Source organism: Pleurodeles waltl, chromosome 6, assembly GCF_031143425.1.
Source record: "Pleurodeles waltl isolate 20211129_DDA chromosome 6, aPleWal1.hap1.20221129, whole genome shotgun sequence".
NCBI lineage: Eukaryota > Metazoa > Chordata > Amphibia > Caudata > Salamandridae > Pleurodeles > Pleurodeles waltl.
Window position 1 is genome coordinate 282078787 of NC_090445.1, and position 20626 is coordinate 282099412.

General features: G+C 43.4%; 1 protein-coding gene across 8 annotated transcripts in view; it reads right to left on the bottom strand.

Annotated features, from left to right (window-relative positions):
- Positions 1 to 20626, bottom strand: part of ARHGAP27 (Rho GTPase activating protein 27) — a 565511-nt gene that overhangs the window by 138413 nt on the left and 406472 nt on the right. Inside the window, exon 1 of one of the 8 annotated variants that reach the window (XM_069238076.1) lies at positions 2090 to 2304. The exons of 6 other annotated variants lie outside the window; for them this stretch is intronic. In XM_069238076.1, coding sequence (XP_069094177.1) covers positions 2090 to 2152 — 63 coding nt within the window. In that variant the 5' untranslated portion in view covers positions 2153 to 2304. Of the gene's footprint in view, positions 1 to 2089; positions 2305 to 20626 lie in introns of those variants that run through there. One more of the 8 variants, XM_069238074.1, reaches the window with a different exon arrangement.

A 20626-nucleotide genomic window follows, 5' to 3' on the forward strand; every position in this document is an offset into this window, starting at 1 on the left:
GTTTTTTATGTAGCCAGTGTTTTTATTGAGTACACAATTTTCTGAAAGATGCATTCATGATTTATTGATGCAGATAAATATCACTTATGGGTGCTGTGGCACACACTGATGTAATGACATGCCATGAACACTCCTTCAGAACAATCGATAAAACCTAAGAATTATTCGCTATTTCATTTTAAAATTATGGGTTAAAGAGCACAGTTTGACACAAATGTTTCCACATTTTCTTTAAAAAGTAGATACCTATGCCCCACACCTTTATAACAATAATAATAATAATAATAATAATAGTACTTGGATTTGTACAGTGCGGCTAATCACCTGTATCCAAGAGCTGTCGTAGGGCACAGGGAGATTAAGTGATTCACCCAGAATCGCAGGATGTTCAGACCAACGCCGAGAGTCAAACCTGGATCCCGAGCTCGAAGGTCTGCAGCTTTGGCCGTTAAACTGCAGCCTCTTCCCTTTCATAGGGGATTGGTTTGCCTACAGATTAGGACATTGGTATGGCATCTATGCCTCAACTAGAAACTGAATCACCTTTAACCAATCCAAATTTGGGCACATAAGGAAACCAAGATACTGGAAGCTTATGTGACCAGCCCATGATTGTGAATTTGGTGAATTGATTGCCAAATACAAATCTCCTAGACCCTTTATCTATGAGATAATATCCCATCCCAGACAGTAAGTGTTTACTTACCATTAGCACATGAGTGGCACCACACATAATAAACTATGGTACTATAAAAAGTAAAAAATAGATTGAAGACGGAAGGAAACAGTTTTCATTCATGCCTGCACATCCCTCACAAAGTAAGGTCCTGAATTATTTTTTCTAAAAGGATTCCTTGATATGAGTTTTTATAATGGTCATTACCTAACCCTCCATTTTCTATATCAGTAACACTAAAAATGTGTTTTTCATATGCCATATCAACCCGACAGCAGAACATGTTGATCTCTGTGAAGCTATCTAGATCAATGACGGATCTGCGATTTCTTGGAGGTAGATTTCCGAGGTAAGGTGCATGAAAACGGCAGATGGTGTGATGATTGTATACGGGAGCCCCCTCAAGGCTCCTTGCAGGGGGAGCGCCCTAAGGGTATATTACGCCACTGAATACCTCACAGCTCCTTGCAGGGGGAGCGCCCTAATGGTATATTACGCCACTGAATACAGCAAACAGACATTAGAATGAGGTGAGACATAGGGCCATATGTACTAAAGCATTTTCCCATAGACACAGAATGGGTAAAATCCTTTGGTACATCTGGCCCATACTCCTTTGTTTGGAGCCAAAGTCCACCCAATGTATGTTTCAATAGTAGCAATAGATCGTCCAAAACTACAACGCATTTACACAACTTTAAAATCGCCCTCCCACGGCCTCCACCAGAAGCAGCTCCCCTATAGCATCGGTATAAAGGGAGCTATGGAGAGCGAGGCATGTAGAGAAAAACTGAGAAGAAAATTAATGCAGAGCTTTTCAGGCAGCTCACACATAGATGGCTGACTAACTCACTCAGGTGAACAATCTGCAGGGTGCTTTCACGAGAGCCCCTAAACCAGAAAGCTCAGCCATCCGTGGAGCTCACCTAGTGGAAGGTGAGCATACAGGAGCAACGTCAGTCCTGTTTGTTAATGTGAAACTGACCCCCCCCCCACCCCCCCCCCCCCCCCACACACACACACCCCTCCTCCCCCCCCCGTTCAACGAAGAGCAGGTTGTGCTTGCAAAAGCACGACTTGCACGTGCAGTCAGTTGTGATGACAGGAGTTTCATAAAAAGTTTTATTATAACCCGGACATATGGTTCCAGAGCCGAGCATCCCGGGCTTAAGTAGATTACTGGGAGGACTGACTTGACTTTATGGCCTTTCAATGCACAAATCACCTGGTAATATACAACAGATTCTTTATGAAAAGCAGAATGTATTAATCTTGTTCATTTCACATTCTAAGTGTGTCCAAATGTCCATGTCTGCAGACCTTCGAAAAAACACCTAGTGAGAGCTCACTTCTGCAGTCATCACATCCAATTAATTTATCACTAAATAGCTTGATTGTTAAACCTGTCCCTACCTGAGAAGAGGTAGAAAGGCGGAAGGACAGTCTCCTCAGCCTCCCCGGCATCTTGGCTAGCATGTCGACCACGTCGTTCTTCTCCAGCCCAAGGACACATTAGCCCGGAAGTGTAAACTCTTTCCACCTTACAACAGATACCTCTATATGGCGAACAGAAGAGCCCAGACCCCCAAGCAGTGGTCAATCCACACAACGCAGACGGAGGTAAACAAGAAATGAGAACTTGCAGCCTGCGCTATACTGGAGCGTTTCGTGCATTTCCTGTTGGGCGTCGCGCAAGGGAAGTGTTAGCACAGTGGCGAAAGGTACTTTTCGCTTCACAGGAAACATTATTTTGTTGATGTTTTCCACCAGAAAGAGATTCAGAGCAATGGTCATGCTATGACAAAAACGTAGGTTTGTCCTTCAGAAGTTAGAAAAAGTTTTTAAATGCTTTTTTTGCAGGCATCCGGATCTATCTTTGAATTCACATGCATGTCACAATGGAACAAGTTGATAGAAGCTATGCAGATGTTAACATCACCCACGACGGCACATGACGGATGGGCTAATAATTTACACACATATGCATCACAGCTGAGGCAGCTTATTAGGTTTCATTGGAGTTTATTTTCAAGGTACAGTCAAACCAACATGTTTGGCGCTTAAGAGAGGGTGTAAACAATGAAGATTAAGCTGCCCAGCATTCTGTATCAAACATTTTCAAAGCTAAAAAAACACAAGAAGTGGAGATGAACACAAAAGTGGTAAATGGCTCACAAAATAATTGTCTGACTCGCAATGCTTATCTTTTTTTTTTTTTTTCTCATAGAATTCCACTCCGGTTAAGGGGGGCGCGAGTTTGCGTTACAAGGAGGAGACACCCCATATCAAAGTTAGTCTCCCCCACCCGGCGCACCCTCTGCCCACCTGCCGTAATCAGCCAAGGTGATGTGTTAACGGTTTCCACGACTCCCACTCAAAACTACACCGGCCTGAGACCTAGCCACACAGTCCGAAGACTGGCGCCATCTTTGTGGGATTTCATAATCATAGGACTCCATTTTATCAGATGCCCTTAAAGACCTATCTCTTGACAACTATTCTCCCAGAGGAACCAAAATGTATCACTTTTACTTGGCAGACCACTACGTACTAAACAGCTCAGTTTATTGATTGACCTCAACCATTCCTGTATAGGAGGGAGTGATGAAATTACCCATGTTAAACAGATTTCTCACCTAGCTAATAATATTAGGACAAAGAGCAGATGGCTTTTATGACTAGTAAGCAGCTTGTTTGGATTTTCCTATCCAACACCCCACAAATTATCATCGGGAGGCTTAAATCGAGCTCAGAACAAAATATCTTCCTTAACAGCCTTTCTACTGGGTTCCAAAAAAGACCCACGTTTCTGGCACTGCCAAAACATGTGAATATCGTCCGCCTTCTCCTCACCACATCAACGGCTGCATTTTTTGGTAACCCTTCCCAGGGCTGCTTATCTTGAAATACCATAAGGTTCAGAGATTCCAGCAGGGAAGTCCAGTAGGATTACTCCTGTTTGGTGAATATTTCCCACTTGTTGACATGTCCAGTGAATCCTAGGTTTAGTTCATGAAGTTTAAGGTGTACAAGTTTTAGGTGTATAGAATTTCATTCTCGTGTTTTTTTCTGCATGTGTAAAGGTGACAGTTTTTCAAGAGCACATATAACTATTTTCTTCATGGCACAGTATTTCCCAATGGAGGAATCTCTTCCTCTCTAAACCATCATTAAATATGGGGACATTGCCTCCTGATTCCCACCCTGGAAATACCTTTGGATAGAAACCAACTTTCAAACATTGTCAAGAAATTATCTGCAAAGGTTATGTGAATTCCCACAAACTTTTGACTTTGAGGGTGTTCACTTACTTTTTGTAACAATGAGGCCTTCCTTTTTTTGCACACTTCAAGGGAGTGGTGACTATGGATGCCAAGGAGGTTACTCATAGACAACAGTTGGTACCCTTTGGTACCTCTGCAATACTACCGACAGCAAGAATTGGAGGTCTTTTTTCCACAACTGAAAGTTGCACAGAGTACCCCCCCGTTGCATGTCACTGCAAACATAAAAGCGGACACAACTATGCATTTAATGAACCGTGTTATCAGCTAGTTACCGCTGTCCTTGTCATACACAAGTACATCAAAGAAATGTATATTCTCTGAAGCTACGTTATCGCAATTGAACATAAACCCCGAAAATTGTACAGGGTCCTGGGCTACCCTCATGTACAGAGAATAGGCTGACCCGTGAGGTTTAGCACAGATACCGATCAGACTGCACCACACGCAAGGTAGGCCGCGTTTTATAAACATGGGTTTACTGCACCTAATATAGAACAAAATGACACCCCAAAACATTGTAGGAATGTAATAGATAATGTTGAAAATGCTTTTCAACTGTGATGTAAGTGCTCCACTCTCTGGATAATAAAAGACTCCAAGATCTGAAGGATAGACTGATGTCTTGGAAAACCATTAACGCTATGGAGTCTGAAAGAGTCCTTGAAGATTTCTTAGGGTATTTAAAATGGAGACTGGTGGTTGTAAAAGGCATTCAGCTGAATAATTAAAAATGGTCCTATTAGTGGCTAATTAATGAGGAGCTCTGGGAAATGGTTTTATTCTCAAGAATCCAACAGACTACAATAACACTAACTATACAAAGAAGCAATTGAAGTGGAGGACACAATAATTATACTTACAAAGTAGTAGTGTTAAAATAAGAACAAATTAACCTCAAAACCTAAAAGCAGATATTTACCATGACTGTAAGGTAGCTCAGCGAGGTGAGCACTCTGTTGAGATTGGTACATGATCTATTTGTTGCAGATTTTAAGCTCAGAACGGTCGACTCAGCTTCAACCCTTCTTCCCTTACACACATTTCAATTCTGGGGATGCTTCCTCCAGATTTCCATCCTCAATAAGGATTGGCTTCTATCCTTGAAAGAAACCACACTGTATCCAGAGAAGGAATGTACAATGCAAACGTTTGAAAAGTGCAAGCTCTGCACAAGAACGCAATATTCCCATCCATCACATCCCTTCATGAAATTTCTCAAATACAACATTCAACCAATTCACATTGATTGAAATTTTCTATTACAATCTGTCAAAATTATATCGCTTTGCTAGATCTAGTGACAAACTACTGATTAAAAATTACTAAAACAAATTTACGACAATCAGTGAAACAGCATTTTCAGTGGTTATGGCCTACAAATGGATCACTTTCCTAACCAAATTCATCTAGAAATGGTTACAATTCAAGAAAGCTTTAAATAGTTTCTTCCAACAATCTGCCCTTGGAGCATCTGATCTCAATAACTGTTCTAACTTGGCAGGACTGTGTTCTTTCACCCAGCAATTGGTTTCATGATGTTTCAATTTCAGCTAGGTTCCCGCAGAGCCATGAAAAACAAACAACAAAACAAGAAAGATTGACAGTCTGGAAATTCCAGTGCATTAGGAACTGCCTCTTAACCAGCAGACGGGGTCGGGTATGATAATTCTTAATCAACGTCAGGGTGAAACCAAAGAAAGTGCAACATTATTTTGGATTTCCTAAGCAAAAAAAACGGCATACCGTTTTTATCTATGGTCTTGTTGTGTAGATACATTTAAATGCACATGCGTACATGCAAACCTGTTGCAGTTACACATTAAAATACAATTTGCAAGAGAAGAACTTGGGATTCAAATGAGAATTTCAGATTTACTCCTGTCAATCTGTGCCTCTGGAGCTTCAAAGGCGTTCTCCAAGAGATCTTAGTGAATTTAATTAAAGTCAGAAATCTATGCAAAATCAGGAGTAAACCTACTGTAGTAAGTTTCAGACTATTATTCTAGATTCTGCCTAAGCGTTCTTTGACACTGGCAGCACAACTGTATGTTCTGTGTCCCTCTTCCTCCAACTGTTTACATGATGACTATGTGTTCATTACAGTGCAGGCAAGACATATAGGGACACATGTCAAATAGTATGGACTGTCCCACTTTGCACCATGGCGCAAAGATAAGGGCTGTTAGTGTAGTAAATATTCGCCAACATTCCACATAACCACCAGATGGCGATCTACAATAATCTATCAATAATAGAAGATGAGTTTTACACGAGGCCACCTCAAAAATGAAACCATACAGTCGCAGTTTGAATTGAACACGAAGATAATTTATGGTACTCTTCACTGCGATAGCATATTAGGATATGTTTGTTATGTTTCTGATCAAAACATATAAAGCACTGAACTTTCCCAGTAGTGCAATTGTCAGGAAGCAGTGCTTGAGGAACTGCTTACTATTTAATATGCCCAGTGTGCATTGAGGTGGTACTCTAAATCCGATCATGGTAGATGCACTAATCTCTAAACACCTCAGGCCCAGACCATCTAGAACACCACCGCAAGACTCCTACTCGACATCCCGTGCCGGACCCACATCACACCGCACCTCAGAAAGCTTCACTGGCTCCTATTCACAACTGCAGCTAATTCAAACTTCTCAAGCACTCATACAAAGCTCTACAGAACACAGGACAAGGAAACCTGAACAGCCACATACGCTTTCACCAACCCACCAGACAACTACGTTCTGACTCACTCACACACTCCCAACAATGGCAAAAGCAAAACTAGAAGTCACTCATTCTCCTGCATCGCACCAAAGTCACACAACAGAGCCTCCTCCTCGATTCTTGAGTTCTGCAAGAAGCTGAAGACCTGGCTCTGCATTTAAGCACCTTGGGGGCCACACACCTACACACCTGCACAAATGCCTGGATATCCGCTTAGTGTGCTATACAAACAACATAACACGCACACCAAGCACCTCAGGATCATCACTGACAGCAAACGCGGCAATATCACCCAGGTCAATGCCCTCACTGCCTTATGCGTCCATATCCTGAAGATGATGAAGAAGCTTTTCAAGTGTCTCCCAATCAGCACCCGGAAAACCATCATACACACCCTTGTCAACAGCAAGACTACAGGAACTATTATGGGATCAACAACAACTCACCAGAAAGCTATAGACCATTCAGAACTTGACGGCCAGAATCACAGCCAACCTTATACACATCATACTACACATGAAGGAGCTCCACTGGCTCACAACACAAAAACTAGCACAATTCAAACTCCTCACCCACACTTTCAAGGCACTACATAACACTGGCCCAGCACACCTCAAACCAAACAGCTAGAGTCACCCATCTTCCATACTCCTCAGCTTGTCCATACTCTCACTTTCACACATCCCACACATACAGAAAACCAGATCCAGCTGTCAAGCCTTCTCCTATGTCACTCAAAGCACGGAACATCCTGCCACTACGCAGAAGAGCCTTTTTCTCATTTCTTGAATTCCGCAATAAGCTGAAGACATGTCTTTTAGAGTACTCCCACTAGGCCCTCGGTGCTCCTAAACTCAGACCTGCTCAGAGCCAGCATTCCATCCTGGGTGATAGTGCACTCTACAAATCTGCATATCATAACATAACTATTTCCCTACCTTCTGGCTCTTCGCACAAGATAACTGGTCCAGTTTACCCAAGAGAACGCTGTGGCATTTTTGTGCTTTACACATTCTCGAAATAAATGAATACAAAAAGATAGGCGTGCTTTCAGATTTTTCCAAAAGTTAGGTGGACAGCTCTTTAAGGATTATAGATTTTGGATGACCAGACGATATATGAATTTAGTATGGAACGCAGAGTTGCTTCAATATTTGAAAGGGATCCAGTATTTGTTGTGCTATAGCCCACAATATTAAGTTGATTTAAAGTAAAGTAATACGAGATCTAGGGACTAGAACCTCCACATACTTTTTTTTTTAAGGATATGTTCTAGCACAGATATTTAGAAGCATGTTAAAAGAAGCAGAATTTTACAAATCTGTTGAACGATCGAGTGATGTACTCAAAAACATTGCTACCCTTAATCACAAGCTTCATGAGCTCATGCCCTCTATGTGCACTATTTCAGAATAAACCATTCTTCTCTTTACAGATTCTTCTCTTCCCATTATTACCAAACAAACGAGGAGCTCCTTTTCTGCATGGGGTCCCTCGTTACGAACAACCGTACAAAACATTCATACTTTGCAAATATGCACCAGAAGTGCTTTCCAATGATTCATTAGCCCTCATCTCGCTGTCATTCACGTACACTAAGTTCCAAAACAGCAACACAGAAGGTTCCTATTTTTACAAAATCCCTCTGACGTTGAATCACTCTCACCTCGAAAAAATCCAGTTTTGCCTGTTTCCTTAGACAGGCCTGGTTCCCTGTTAAGCAGTGTGTCATTAAAAACATGTCGAGTACCCCGCGCGAAGAGAATGGTGTCAGCTCAAAGAGGCAGCAGGATGTCGAGAGATATTGGTAGGCCCTGTGACTTGGACCAAGGAAGGGTTGCACCCTTCTGGGGGGGTTGTGAGAGTGGATGTTTCCTATTGTGTGATCTGGTGATGTCATTAGAAACATTAACCTGACACCCGACTGTCCTTGGAGGATAGTGACGCCCACAGAAATCAATGAGTGGGAAATGCTTTTGGGGTGTGTCAAAAGGGTTCTCTATTATTACAAGCCAAGCTACCAGAATGCAGAGACATTCATGGTCGCCAAGAAGAGGTTCAGCAAGCCCAAGATTGGGGTTGAAAAGGAAGACAATACAGTGAACGATGGATAAAGTGCACCTGGTCTTGTAATCCTCTCAAGAATATTGTCTAGCCTCCATCATAGATTCCAGCAGGCCAAGAGGAGACACCTGAAGATTTAATGCTTACAACAAGGGCCTTCTTGGGGAAGAGGAGGAATCTGGCAGACTTGGAAGCAATTCTGTGATGGATTTAAGGTGCTCTATTAAGCCTTTGAAGAGGTGCCTTTGTATTCACTTTTTTATAAACTGTTTTGGATCCTTTTCCACGATGAACGTGGGGCCGATGGTACTTTTCTAACCGATTTTGCCATCTTAATTTAGATAAATTCCAGAGGTGGCTGTTTTTGGAAGAGGACTCTACACAGAGTTTTGTCCCTGTTTTATCTAGAACATAAATGGTATTTCCGGTGCTGCAGGCAAATAAAGCATTAGACATCAAACGGTGGATGCAAAAAAATGTCATCCTTTTTTATCTGTCCTAAGTGGTGTCTTTATGTAAATGTGTCTCATTTTGATCTACTTGGTAGGGAAGCAAACCTGCAATGGCAAACCCTTACGGTCAGCCAATGGAAAACACTGGCTAATCAAAAGGAAATTTCAAGAGACAGGCCTTTTAGGTAGTATTAGTGCAGTTTCCTTTTCTTATTCAGTTGATGAACTGTGTTTTTCTGTAAGCAAGGTGTTTCTTGTGTCATCCTCATATTCATGCACTGTCTGATGAAGCTTCAGGTAAGGTAAGTAAATAAAATATCTTTGCTTGTTAGTGCTCTGCCCCCCTAAATGCAGATCATGCAGTTTTCAAACCAGAACCTGGATTATACCTTTCTTTCAATTTAGAGTGAGGGTGCCCAGGTTTAGGATGCACCTCTCCCCCTTGTTCCTCCTCTTGTATAGTTTCTAAGGCAAAGAGATGTCGTTTTTTGCAGAGGTTGGGAGAGGAGTAGTTTAGACATGATACAACTCTGGGAAAGTCATATACCATGCACACAGGAGTTTACATGCCCAACCGACCCCTCCCCAACCCTATGTTTTTGGTCTGCCGCCTTCGTGCACTCAGAACATTAGTTTAACACCTAAGCATTGTTTTTAAGTTTGTAGACCCAGACGGTTTACTTAGAAAATGTGGTAAAAAAAAAAAAAGAATAACGGCCAAGCTTATTGCGCCTGATGCCCACTGGAAATTGCTCAAAATGACTTTAAGGTGGTGCTGAGGCATGTTTTAGATTAAAAGTCGCCTCCTGGCATCCTTTATCTTCTTGCTGTACAGTGAGGTTGCTCACTTTATGCTTCTTCATTTGCCAGGAGAGCAGTCATCTGGCTTGGTCAGGGATCGCCCTTGCTGTTTAGTTATTGTCAGAGTTTATATTCAAAAGTCAAAGTTTGAAGTCACAGTCTAAACAAACAATACACATGATGTTTATAATGAGCCACTGTATGTGAAAAATATGGTGTATCAAACTGCAATATATTACTATATTTCAATTTTGTTAACGGTAACTGCCTTATGTCTTGTCTATTAAATGTCACATTGTGTACATCCAAGTTACCCAGCTCAAATTAAAGTGGGCAATGAATTGGCTTGACAACTCTCAGGCTTATGGTTTAAGATAAAAAAATACTTACAATCTCTTTATAAGCAAACAACTGTCATGTCCTTATCTGAGTGGGGATAATATCTGAGTACTATAATTCTGGAATAAGAATAATATAGGAATTTTCACACTCACGCATACACTAAGATGTTTTTCTTCAAATAAATTAGAATATTGTGAATACATGTTATAATTTTCTTTCTAGAGTAAGCCCTCATTTTTGCTTGCAATTTAAATTTGGAAAACGTCAGTTGTGAATTATCCAATACCTGGACAAAATTGGTCTCATATAAAAAATAGTATGATACAAAACATTTATCGCCAAAAATGACAGCATTAAGCTTCACCAAAAAAGTTTTAAAAAATGACTTTTCTCTTAGCTCTAATTCACCAGTGAAACAGATTTCCACAATAATATGGTTATTTCTCACATTTGTCAATAAAGCAGAATGCAGTTATTGGTAGATGAAGCCCCTCAGGCCACTAAGACGATAGTAGTTCTACTCAATTAAGAAAAACTTTTTTATCCAAATCTTTCCCCTACAAGGGTAAGTTAGCATTATTATCTACAAAATCTTACTAGAACAGCTATTGCAGGTTTGTACATATCGTCATGCCATTCATCGTATTAGTGCTTCCCAGTAAAATGGTAAATCTTTTTGTACACAGAACGTATCATGGCAGACGGTCTTTAGTGAAAGCTCAGCAAAATCAAAGTGAATGTGTACAAAATTGTAGTAGGAGCAAAACTTCAAATGCCCCCCAAAAAACTTTTATGAAATAGTCCCCAAAATTCACCGGTATCGTCTGAGGGTATTTGGCATTGGGGGAGTGAACCGCTGGAACCCGATGGGCCCACATGATGGTAAGGTCCAGTTATTGATTCGCTGCTTCCAGGTAGACATGCTGAATTATAAGATCCATAATTAATTTAGCAGTGGTCTGCCCATTCTTGCGATCTTCTAGTACCCCCAAAAACCTTAAATTTGAGCTGCAGGATCGGTTTTCGGCATCAACCATCCAAATCTGTAAATCAACTAGTTCAGATTGAAGGTTGGCTACTGAATTCTCCTGCGGGGTCCCCCCATCTTCTAGATCCGACACCTGTTGCACTACCGGCTTAATACGAGTGTTCAGCTGTTGAGTATTGCTACTAATAAGGTTTAATTGTGCTTCAGTCCTCTGATTTGCCTTCTCTTGAGATATTTTCATTGTTTTGAGCTCACCCAATATTTGATGAAGAAAAACCTCAGTTGGGAAGCACACCTTTCATCCCTTTTATCTCTTTTGTTGGTTTGAATACAAGGCTGAAAATGTCCTTATTCCAGGGATGGGGGTGCAGCTGCCTTCTAAGATTTCTGTTGATTTGCCCCTTCCCCAGATGAGCCAAAGGGGAGTACTGTTGGTACAGTGCAGAAGGGTCTATGGTATAGGAACAGCTCTGAGTGCTGGCCATGAAGCTTTGTATAATAGGCACTGAATTACACCTGGCCTGCCTACTCTTTGGTGTACTTTCAGCAAGTTTGTTAATCTTTGCAGGTTCCTTAGGCCAGGCCAAAACAAATAGTGGATATGGTTGGTGACACATAGTTCCTAAGGGGTAAATAATGTGTGCTTCCCCTCTGCCTTCCTTACCTTTCCAACTGCCGCTTGACACAGGATCGACATTCAACTGCACCCCGTTTACAGGGGGAGCAGATTCTGTGAGGAGCCTGTGGATTCTTCAGCGCTCCTAAACTAATTTCCCCCTCACCACCTACTATTTTGTTCTGCCCGTGACTGGAGGATAACGTCGCTGTTAGGGGGCTGGGTGCCCTAGAGGCAGAGGCAGAAACTATCTTTGCGGCAGACCCAGGTCCTGGTTCCTAGTCCTGCGAGTTCAGGTGTTTACACTTCAGACTTCGTGCGGTTTAGGGTGAGGTGCGTACCTTAAAGGGAGAGCTGCGTGACATCCTCTTCATCATAGTGATGGGCAACCCACACCATAAGCAGCTTCTTCAGGAGTTACTCCTGATGTCACAAGCCACACTCGCACCTACGAGTCGCTTCCGTGGAGATCCAGAACATACACCTGCCCAGCGGAGGCCTTCTGCTACCCTCGCTGGGGAGCAGAGGTACTTTAGGCAGCAAAGTAGTATCCGTGTGAAGGATTTACATTCACCTGCTCCCCACCTCTGTTTGCGTCCTTCGCTTACTTTGTACACTAAAACATATTATTGCAGCCGAAGGCGCATAGATAAATAAACAAGTTAGCAGTTCACATAAGTCTGTGAAAATGTGATGACGGCCTGACTTTTTCCCCAGTTGAATATACTTTATGTACAACAGGTGATCACACAGGCGCAACAGTGCCGAGGGGCCTTGACAAGCCAAAGCCAGAGAGCATGGAAGGCCAAATTCTTGAGAGTCGTAGTACAAGCAACGAAGCTACGGGTGATTTACAGTCTGCTATGGATGCCATTCACTCACCCTTCTGAGTGGTTCGAGCGATCTCATCTCGTCTATCGGACTTACAGAGCTCCGAAGGATTGGTGAAGTTGCATCCTTAGCCGCGTGCCTCCTCACAGCTGCGAGCCATCACAACTTCCCTGGAACACTAGGGCGGAGCATGATGGGAACTCCCTACATGGAACATATTCTTGCATTGACAACGGTCGCCAGCCCGGCGGCCGTATCAGGACCCCGCATACCGCCATGGATTTCGTGGGGTTTTCAACCACCATGAAATCCACGGTGGTATGCATCATCAGTGCCAGGGAATTCGTTCCCTGGCACTGATTGGGGTCTCCCCCTTTCCCCTCCCTCTCCCCTCCCCTGAGTCCTCCCCCAACACCCACGACCCCCCTACCATCCCCTGAAGGTGGTAGGACCCCCTCCCCACACCCGCCCCCAGCACCACCCACCCCCATTGAAACCCCCACACATACCCCCCACACTCCCCTACACGCACACTCACACCACTCACACACATACATGCGCACATAGATGCACACATACATACATGTTACATTTCCCATACACACATTACATCCCCACATGCATACACGCAATCACTCAACCCCTCTACACACTCACACAGAGGGTGCCGGTACACAGAGTGGTGTGGTGATAGAGGGGTGGGACAATGAAAAAATGAGATCCACAAAGATGAACTGCTGGAGCACAGGTTGGGAAGTGGGGATACTTATGCTGGTTGGACTCCAATGCTGTGTTTTACCGGGTTGACTGTGACTGGAATGAGCTGCTGGCATAGAAGGTACAAGCTATGAGATGGGGATGTGTTTTAGAAACTATACGCACCATAACATCTGGTTAGTTATGGGCCAGATTCAGCACATATGCACTTTATGTAGTAAAGGGAGATGGAGGCTTAGGGTAATGGACAGCTAAGGGAGCACTTTAATAAATGATTGTACTTTAAACACTGGTCGTGTCTGGTCCATAGGTTTGAGCTTTTGTACTGTGGTCACTTTATGCACATTAGGCACTTTAAAGCATGTTTGCACTTTCTCTGTAATGCTCTTTGTTGTTCTCCTGAGAAAGGAAAGTAGGAACGATGTCTAATTGCATACTGAATGTGGTCTCTTAATGCCAACGGCCTTAATAATAATAAGAAGAGGTGTGCAATAAAAGTACGAGTTAGAGCCCAGAATCCTTCAGTAGTTTTATTGCAAGAAACTCCTACCCCTGCCAAGTAGCTTCTGGATTTTTCCATGTTTAAAAGCTGAGCCGACTACAAAGGGTTTTCGTCTACCCAATCGGCACCACAATTTGTGTGGCCAAAGGGATAGGAGCTGAAGTGTTGAACTTTGCTGGTGACAAACATGGATGTTGGTGCTGGATGAACTGCTCAGTGCGCTCTAGACTTCTTTCATTTGTAAGCTTGTATGACCCAGTAGAAGATAATTCTGGGCCTTGTGAGGAAATTTTACAATCTTTAATACAAGTTCCAGGGAAAAACTATCATGGGAGGGGATTTTAACTTCCTCCAGAACCCTATAATAGACTCCTCAGTAAAAAGGAAAAAACTGTTAAAGTCTAAAGTTGCAAAGGTTTTGCAGCATTATCAAAGAACCTTGACACTTACTGATCCTTGGAGGGTGGCTTTTCTGACGAAAATAGAACATATACATTTCTCCAGTCGCTTTCATAGTTCCTCTCTGACTGATTTTGTTTTACTCTCAAAACTCCTAGTCTTTAAGGGCCAAAAGATATTCCCTAAAGGTTTTTCTCACCACGCAATTCTTGCGATGGTGGTATTGATGGAAAGAGGTATGCCTCGAACTAAGAGGCGGATTTTTGATAAGCAGTATCTACAGGAAGAAGGATGGGTCTGGATATGTAAAAAGGAGATAGGGGCGTTTTTAAGTAGGAATCCAGAGTCGGCTCTTCCAAGTGTAGCGTTGGATGCCCTGAAAGTATAGATAAGGGGATCGTGATGGTCAAAGATGCCGCTAATATCAGGAGTATAAAACAACGGAAGCAGATTTTGGAAGAGCATGTTCACAATAATCTAGATATGTTTTTAAGGCATCTTTTAAGAGTGAATAGGAAAGAGCTGGACCAGGCCAAACAGACACTAAGGGGGTCATTCTGACTCCCACCGGGCGCGGTCACCGCGCGCCCGGCGGGAGCCGCCAAAATACCGTACCGCGTTCGGAAGACCGCGGCGGGTATTTTGAGTTTTCCCCTGGGCTGGCGGGCGGCCTTCAAAAGGCCGCCCGCCAGCCCAGGGGAAAACGACCTTCCCACCATGAAGCCGGCTCGTAATCGAGCCGGCGGAGTGGGAAGGTGCGACGGGTGCTACTGCACCCGTCGCGTATTTCACTGTCTGCTATGCAGACAGTGAAATACAAGCGGGGCCCTCTTATGGGGGCCCCGCGACACCCCCTACCGCCATCCTGTTCCTGGCGGGCGAACCGCCAGGAACAGGATGGCGGTAGGGGGTGTCAGAATCCCCAAGGCGGCGCAGCATGCTGCGCCGCCTTGGAGGATTCTGACGGGCAGCGGAAAACCGGCGGGAGACCGCCGGTTTTCCTGCACTGACCGCGGCCAAAGCGCCGCGGTCAGAATGCCCTGCGGGGCACCGCCGGTCTGTCGGCGGTGCTGCCGCCGACCCTGGCCCCGGCGGTCTGAGACCGCAGGGGTCAGAATGACCCCCTAAGTGATCTGTACTATACTACGTGGGGTGTGCTGAATTGTGCCTATGTGCAGAAGGACTTTGAGGAGAGTAATTTTAAGGGGAGATTCCTAGTATGGCAGGCATGAGAGCAGGCTGGAAGTAATATGATACATGCTCTGAAATGCCCGGTCTCCGGGGCCAGGTGTACGGAGCAAAGGAAAGTGGGTGAAATCAGAGTAGAGCATTACAGACGGATGTATAGTCAGAGTCAAGTGGTGGGCATGGATGATTTGGGGAATTTCCTAGCAGGGTTCACTAATCCTACTCACCCTCAGAAAGAAATGGAAAGTATAATTCACCCTTTTACCAAGGAAGAACAGTTGGAGGCAGTTAAAAGCCTCCCAAATGTCAAGGTTTGGGACCTTGATGGGTTCTCAGCGGGAGTTTTAAAATCTTCCCTTGATATATTGGAAGACAATTTTTTATTGGTAGCCAATGCAATGTTCAAGGGTGGCCCTATTCCAACAATTCTTAGTGCGGAGAACATTGTTAGCTTCTTTAAAAAAAAGAAAAGATGAGGAAGATCCTAATTCGTACCGCCCAATTACTTTATTGAACTCTGATTATAAAATTATTATGAAGCTTCTGGCTGATCAAGTTAATTTGATAGCAGGCACATAAATCCATTAGGACCCGAGTGGTTTTATTGCCAGTAGTCCCCTAGGTACGAATACACATTACCTAGCCGAGGCGCTGGATCATTTTTCAGTCAACTATACCACTGCCATAGTTCTTTTACTGGATGCAGAAAAGGCATTTGACCTTGTGGTCTCGGAAATGCTATTTGAGCCAACTATGAGGTGGGAAAATTACAAGTTTGTCGAGGGACCCGGCATAGGTGCCCTCAGTCACCGATTTTGTTTACTTTCTTTATTGAGCCACTGGCCATTGCAATTAGGCAGAATACTGACATTCAACCTCCGATTGCACAGATGGGGAAGACTGAATTATACGCTGATGACATCATGTTAATTCTTGATAGCACAAAAGCTCGCAGGAAAAAGCATTTGAGATTTTCTCGCAATTTGAGCAGGTGGGGGGGGGGCTATAAAATCAATAAGAAAAAATCTGAAATTATTCTATGTAGGTGTAGTTCGGAAAGATTACTCCCCAAACTTGTGCCCTGTTTAAATGCTTGACCAAAAAGATATAAAGATATCTGGGGATCAGATACTCTCCAAAGATTTAGGATTTATATGATCTTAACTTTGCAACTTCACTTTTTAAAGTACTAGCTATGTTTACATGGTGGAACTCGCTTCCTTTAACTATTTTAGGGAGGGTTGCTCTGATTAAAATGTCAAATCTGCTATTATTTAACTTTTTGATCTCAGCCATTCCATGTGTGTTAACTACATCCTATTTTAAGAAAGTGAAGTCCATGTTTATATAATTTATCTGTCAAAATTAAAATGCTAGATTAGCACTAAGCACTTTATATGAGGAATTGGAGAAGGGCGGCTTGGCACTGCCTAAAAACAAAGATTATTATTTTGCATATTTTCCACAGTATATGTCCAGATTTAATGCAAAGCAGAGATTTGGTAACACTTTTCAGAATTATTTTGTGGATTTGATCCTTAAGAAGCACTGCATACGTGATGTCTTACAATTAATGAAATCACAAAAAGTGTGGTACAAGAGCCTAAGGTGGTTTCAAAGGAAGCAGACGGATCTCTATAGGAGATATGTGATCGCTTATATTAATGCCGCTATGCCTTTGTCAGAATTGATTTGGGATTCCTGGCCCTGGCTGGATCCTAATTTTGTGATAAAATTGGAGAGAGTTGGATTCAGGAAGGTGGCAGACTTTTTGTTTTGCAAGAGGTGGAAGAATTAGTCATAAATTGGTGAAGTGGTGCAAGGTGATTTCCTTCCCCTTGGTTCCTTTAAAGCAATGCTCAATATATTTATAACTCTAGATGCTGGGCAGACTTGCATAGGCAAAAAGTGGTAATAGAACTGGTGGGAGCCCCTCAACTATAAGCGAGCGGGAGAATGGAAAAGGTTGCTTGCATCTTTGAAGAGCCCCGATCTCTGGCAGAAAGCACTTTAAAAAAAATGGGAAAAGTATGAAGGGTTAGAATTAACAAAAAAAATGTGCACACAGTTTTAGATGCCAGTTGTCTAAAGACCTATTGCCTACAAGTATTCTCAGAGGACTTACGGCCAGCCCATTGCTTAAAATTGGTTGGCTTCCATACCAATTTAATTTGGTTGCCTTCTGCTTCTTGGGTTTGCTCCACTGGATTACAGTTTCTTTACGACTTTTTGATTGGATGACTTCTCATTGTACTACTTACATTTAGGGAAATACTTATTTTTCATTTTGCTTTTAACACTCCAGGGAAGTTTACGTTTTTTCTTGTTCTCTCTCTTGTGTCCTGCTTACAACTCACCTGTGCTCTCCATGTTGCACCATCAATTACCTTGTCTGTTGCTTTCTCCACACCTCCCCGCGCTGCTTAGCTTTTCTATTTTTTTCCTTTTTCAACTTTACTCCTCTGCCAACTCCTCTGTTGCTCCCTCACCCTTCATGTTTCACCAGTTCTCTATGTCGGGCCACTCAGCCATGTCTTCTTGCACATTCAACTCATCTATTGCTCCTGCACTACTCTCCTGAGTTTCCTCAGCGTCTGGTGTTATCTTATTCCTTTTTATCCATTCCCTTTTTTCCCCAGAGACCCTGACAGCTGAAGATTGCAGTTGTGCTGCTTTTTCTAAATAATACACTTTCTCACACTTTTTATTATTTAATTTACTGCTCCACGATGGGGGTCCACCATGTTAGAATGGTAAATTAAAACTAAAAATAAGAAATCATAATGCACACATTTGGTGATACATCCACATCTATGTGTCGCCACGCTGTGACCAGCCATACAGCGAAAACAATAGCTACTACAGCGTCATGATATGTGCGCTGGAAATGCCATTTTCATGTGTTTTTTTCTCTTGGCTGATGCTGATTATCCTATTGGCAACAACCTATTCTTTCATAGGTGCTGTTCAACATTGTTAGCAGGGCAATAAGGACTCTAATGGCTACCAGTAGCAAGATGGTTGATGTTTAAAGCACAGGTACAGTAGCACACAGTTTCCAAGAAAAAGGACTACTATACCTTCTGAGGATCTATACAAACAAAACAGACATCTCTACTCCAGACTAGCCCCTCATATCACTTTTCCAACTTACAATAAAAAATCCATTGAAGGATTTCTTTCAGTCCATCAGCAAATCTTTGTTACACTCTTTCAGCTAAGATCTACTGCAAACAAGGCACTTAAATTTCAGGAGGGTGGGGGGAACCTGCCTGCTCCCAAGATAACCATTCCCATTCACCAACCTTGGAACATCGTAAGTGACTGGATAATAACGGCTGATAACTATAGCTTTCAGCTAACACGGTTGAAAAATGGGATGGTCATCTAAGGGCAACTACTCCCCTTTTGACCTGCTGTATTCTTACACACCCATGGACGTCACGGTCATTTGAAATTAACACAGACTACATGATAAACACCAATCCCATTATAGCACAGACAGACATGAGATGGAACAATTTCAGAAAGCCATTATGAGGCAGTGTCTATCCCAGACCGCTGCAACTAACCACCCCACAATACTTGGACAAGCAGACTATAAAATAAGCATACTATAGAAATTTCTGTCAAAAGAGCTAACCATCAGTGGACTCTAACTTGATCTGACATTGCAGCTATATTCTCTCATCTTCAGTTATGCCCCCGTCCATAATTATCACACAGGGGCAGTGTTGCACAGCCCATCCAGGCAGACGGTTGTCCCATTCTTCCTTCCTCCTAGTACTTGTCCAACCTCATGTGACAGCAGCATGTTAATACAGTAATACTGAAACACGGTGAGGAGTTTTCTTATAATAACTAAAAATACCAAAAAAGGGATCTTGAGATTTAATGCTGCCAGTACAACTCAATATGTAAATCATGCACTGATCTCTTACAGTCCTTTAGGGCGGAGGGGCCACGCTCCCCCACCTTTTGCCCCTCATGAAGAGTGTCTGTCAGGCTGAACAAAGGTCAGCCTGACAGACACTCTTCATCTTCAGCTCAGACTGCCAGGAGGGAGACATGCGCGATTTGCGCAGACTCCTGGCTGCCTGAGCTGAACTTTGCTGGGCTGAGGAGGTCACAGCTCCTATGGGCGTAACCTCCTCAGCTCAGCAAAGGTGCCTCAAGGCCCACCCCTGGGTGACGAGGAAAGTGACACCCATTGACACTCGCCCAGGGCGCTTCAGGTTTAAGCCCTGAAGCGCCCAGGGTGAGTGTCAATCAGTGACACTTCGTCACAGAGTGGGATGGGGTGGGGTCAGCAGTCTCACTGACCCCATCCCACACTGGGACGAGGCTGGGACTGCTGCCTTCCCTCATTGGCTGACCTAAGGTCAGCCAATGAGGGAAGGCAGCAGTCTCAATCCTCTTGGGGCCTCGAGGCTGAAGGTAAGTGTGTGTGTAGGTGTGTGTAGGTGGTAGGTGTGTGTGTGTATAGGTGTATAGGTGTAGGTGTGTGTGTGTGTGTGTGTTTCCTGCCCGCCCCCCTCCTAAAGCTGCTGGCCGCCACTGCCAGATGGCACTTTCCACAGAGGCTCAATACAAAAAGAAAACTCTCCCAACCACACACCTTGCATGGTGTGGGAAGTTACCCACTGGGGCAAGCGTTTCAGCGCCTCACTTACGAGAAATAAGTGATATATAAGGTACTGGCAAAGTCAAAAGTTGCTCTCTTTGTAGCCTACGGACAATCAGAAAATACATTCGGGAGCTGTTTGCTGCAGCTAAGTGTACACAACGATGACTGCGCCTTGGGAGTGTCCTTCATGCAGCAATGTTTCACTCATTAAGGATTATATCTGACAGGAAGTCTGCTAAGCAACCCTGACATAACAATACCGAAAAAAAACCATAACTAATCTTCACTACAGTTAGTGCATAAAGCTGTGCCGCAGGTGAGGTGCTCAGTACCTTCACTCACTGCCACTATTGAAAGACGCCTGCACAACAGGTACACAATTACTCATGACGGGACAGCACATGAG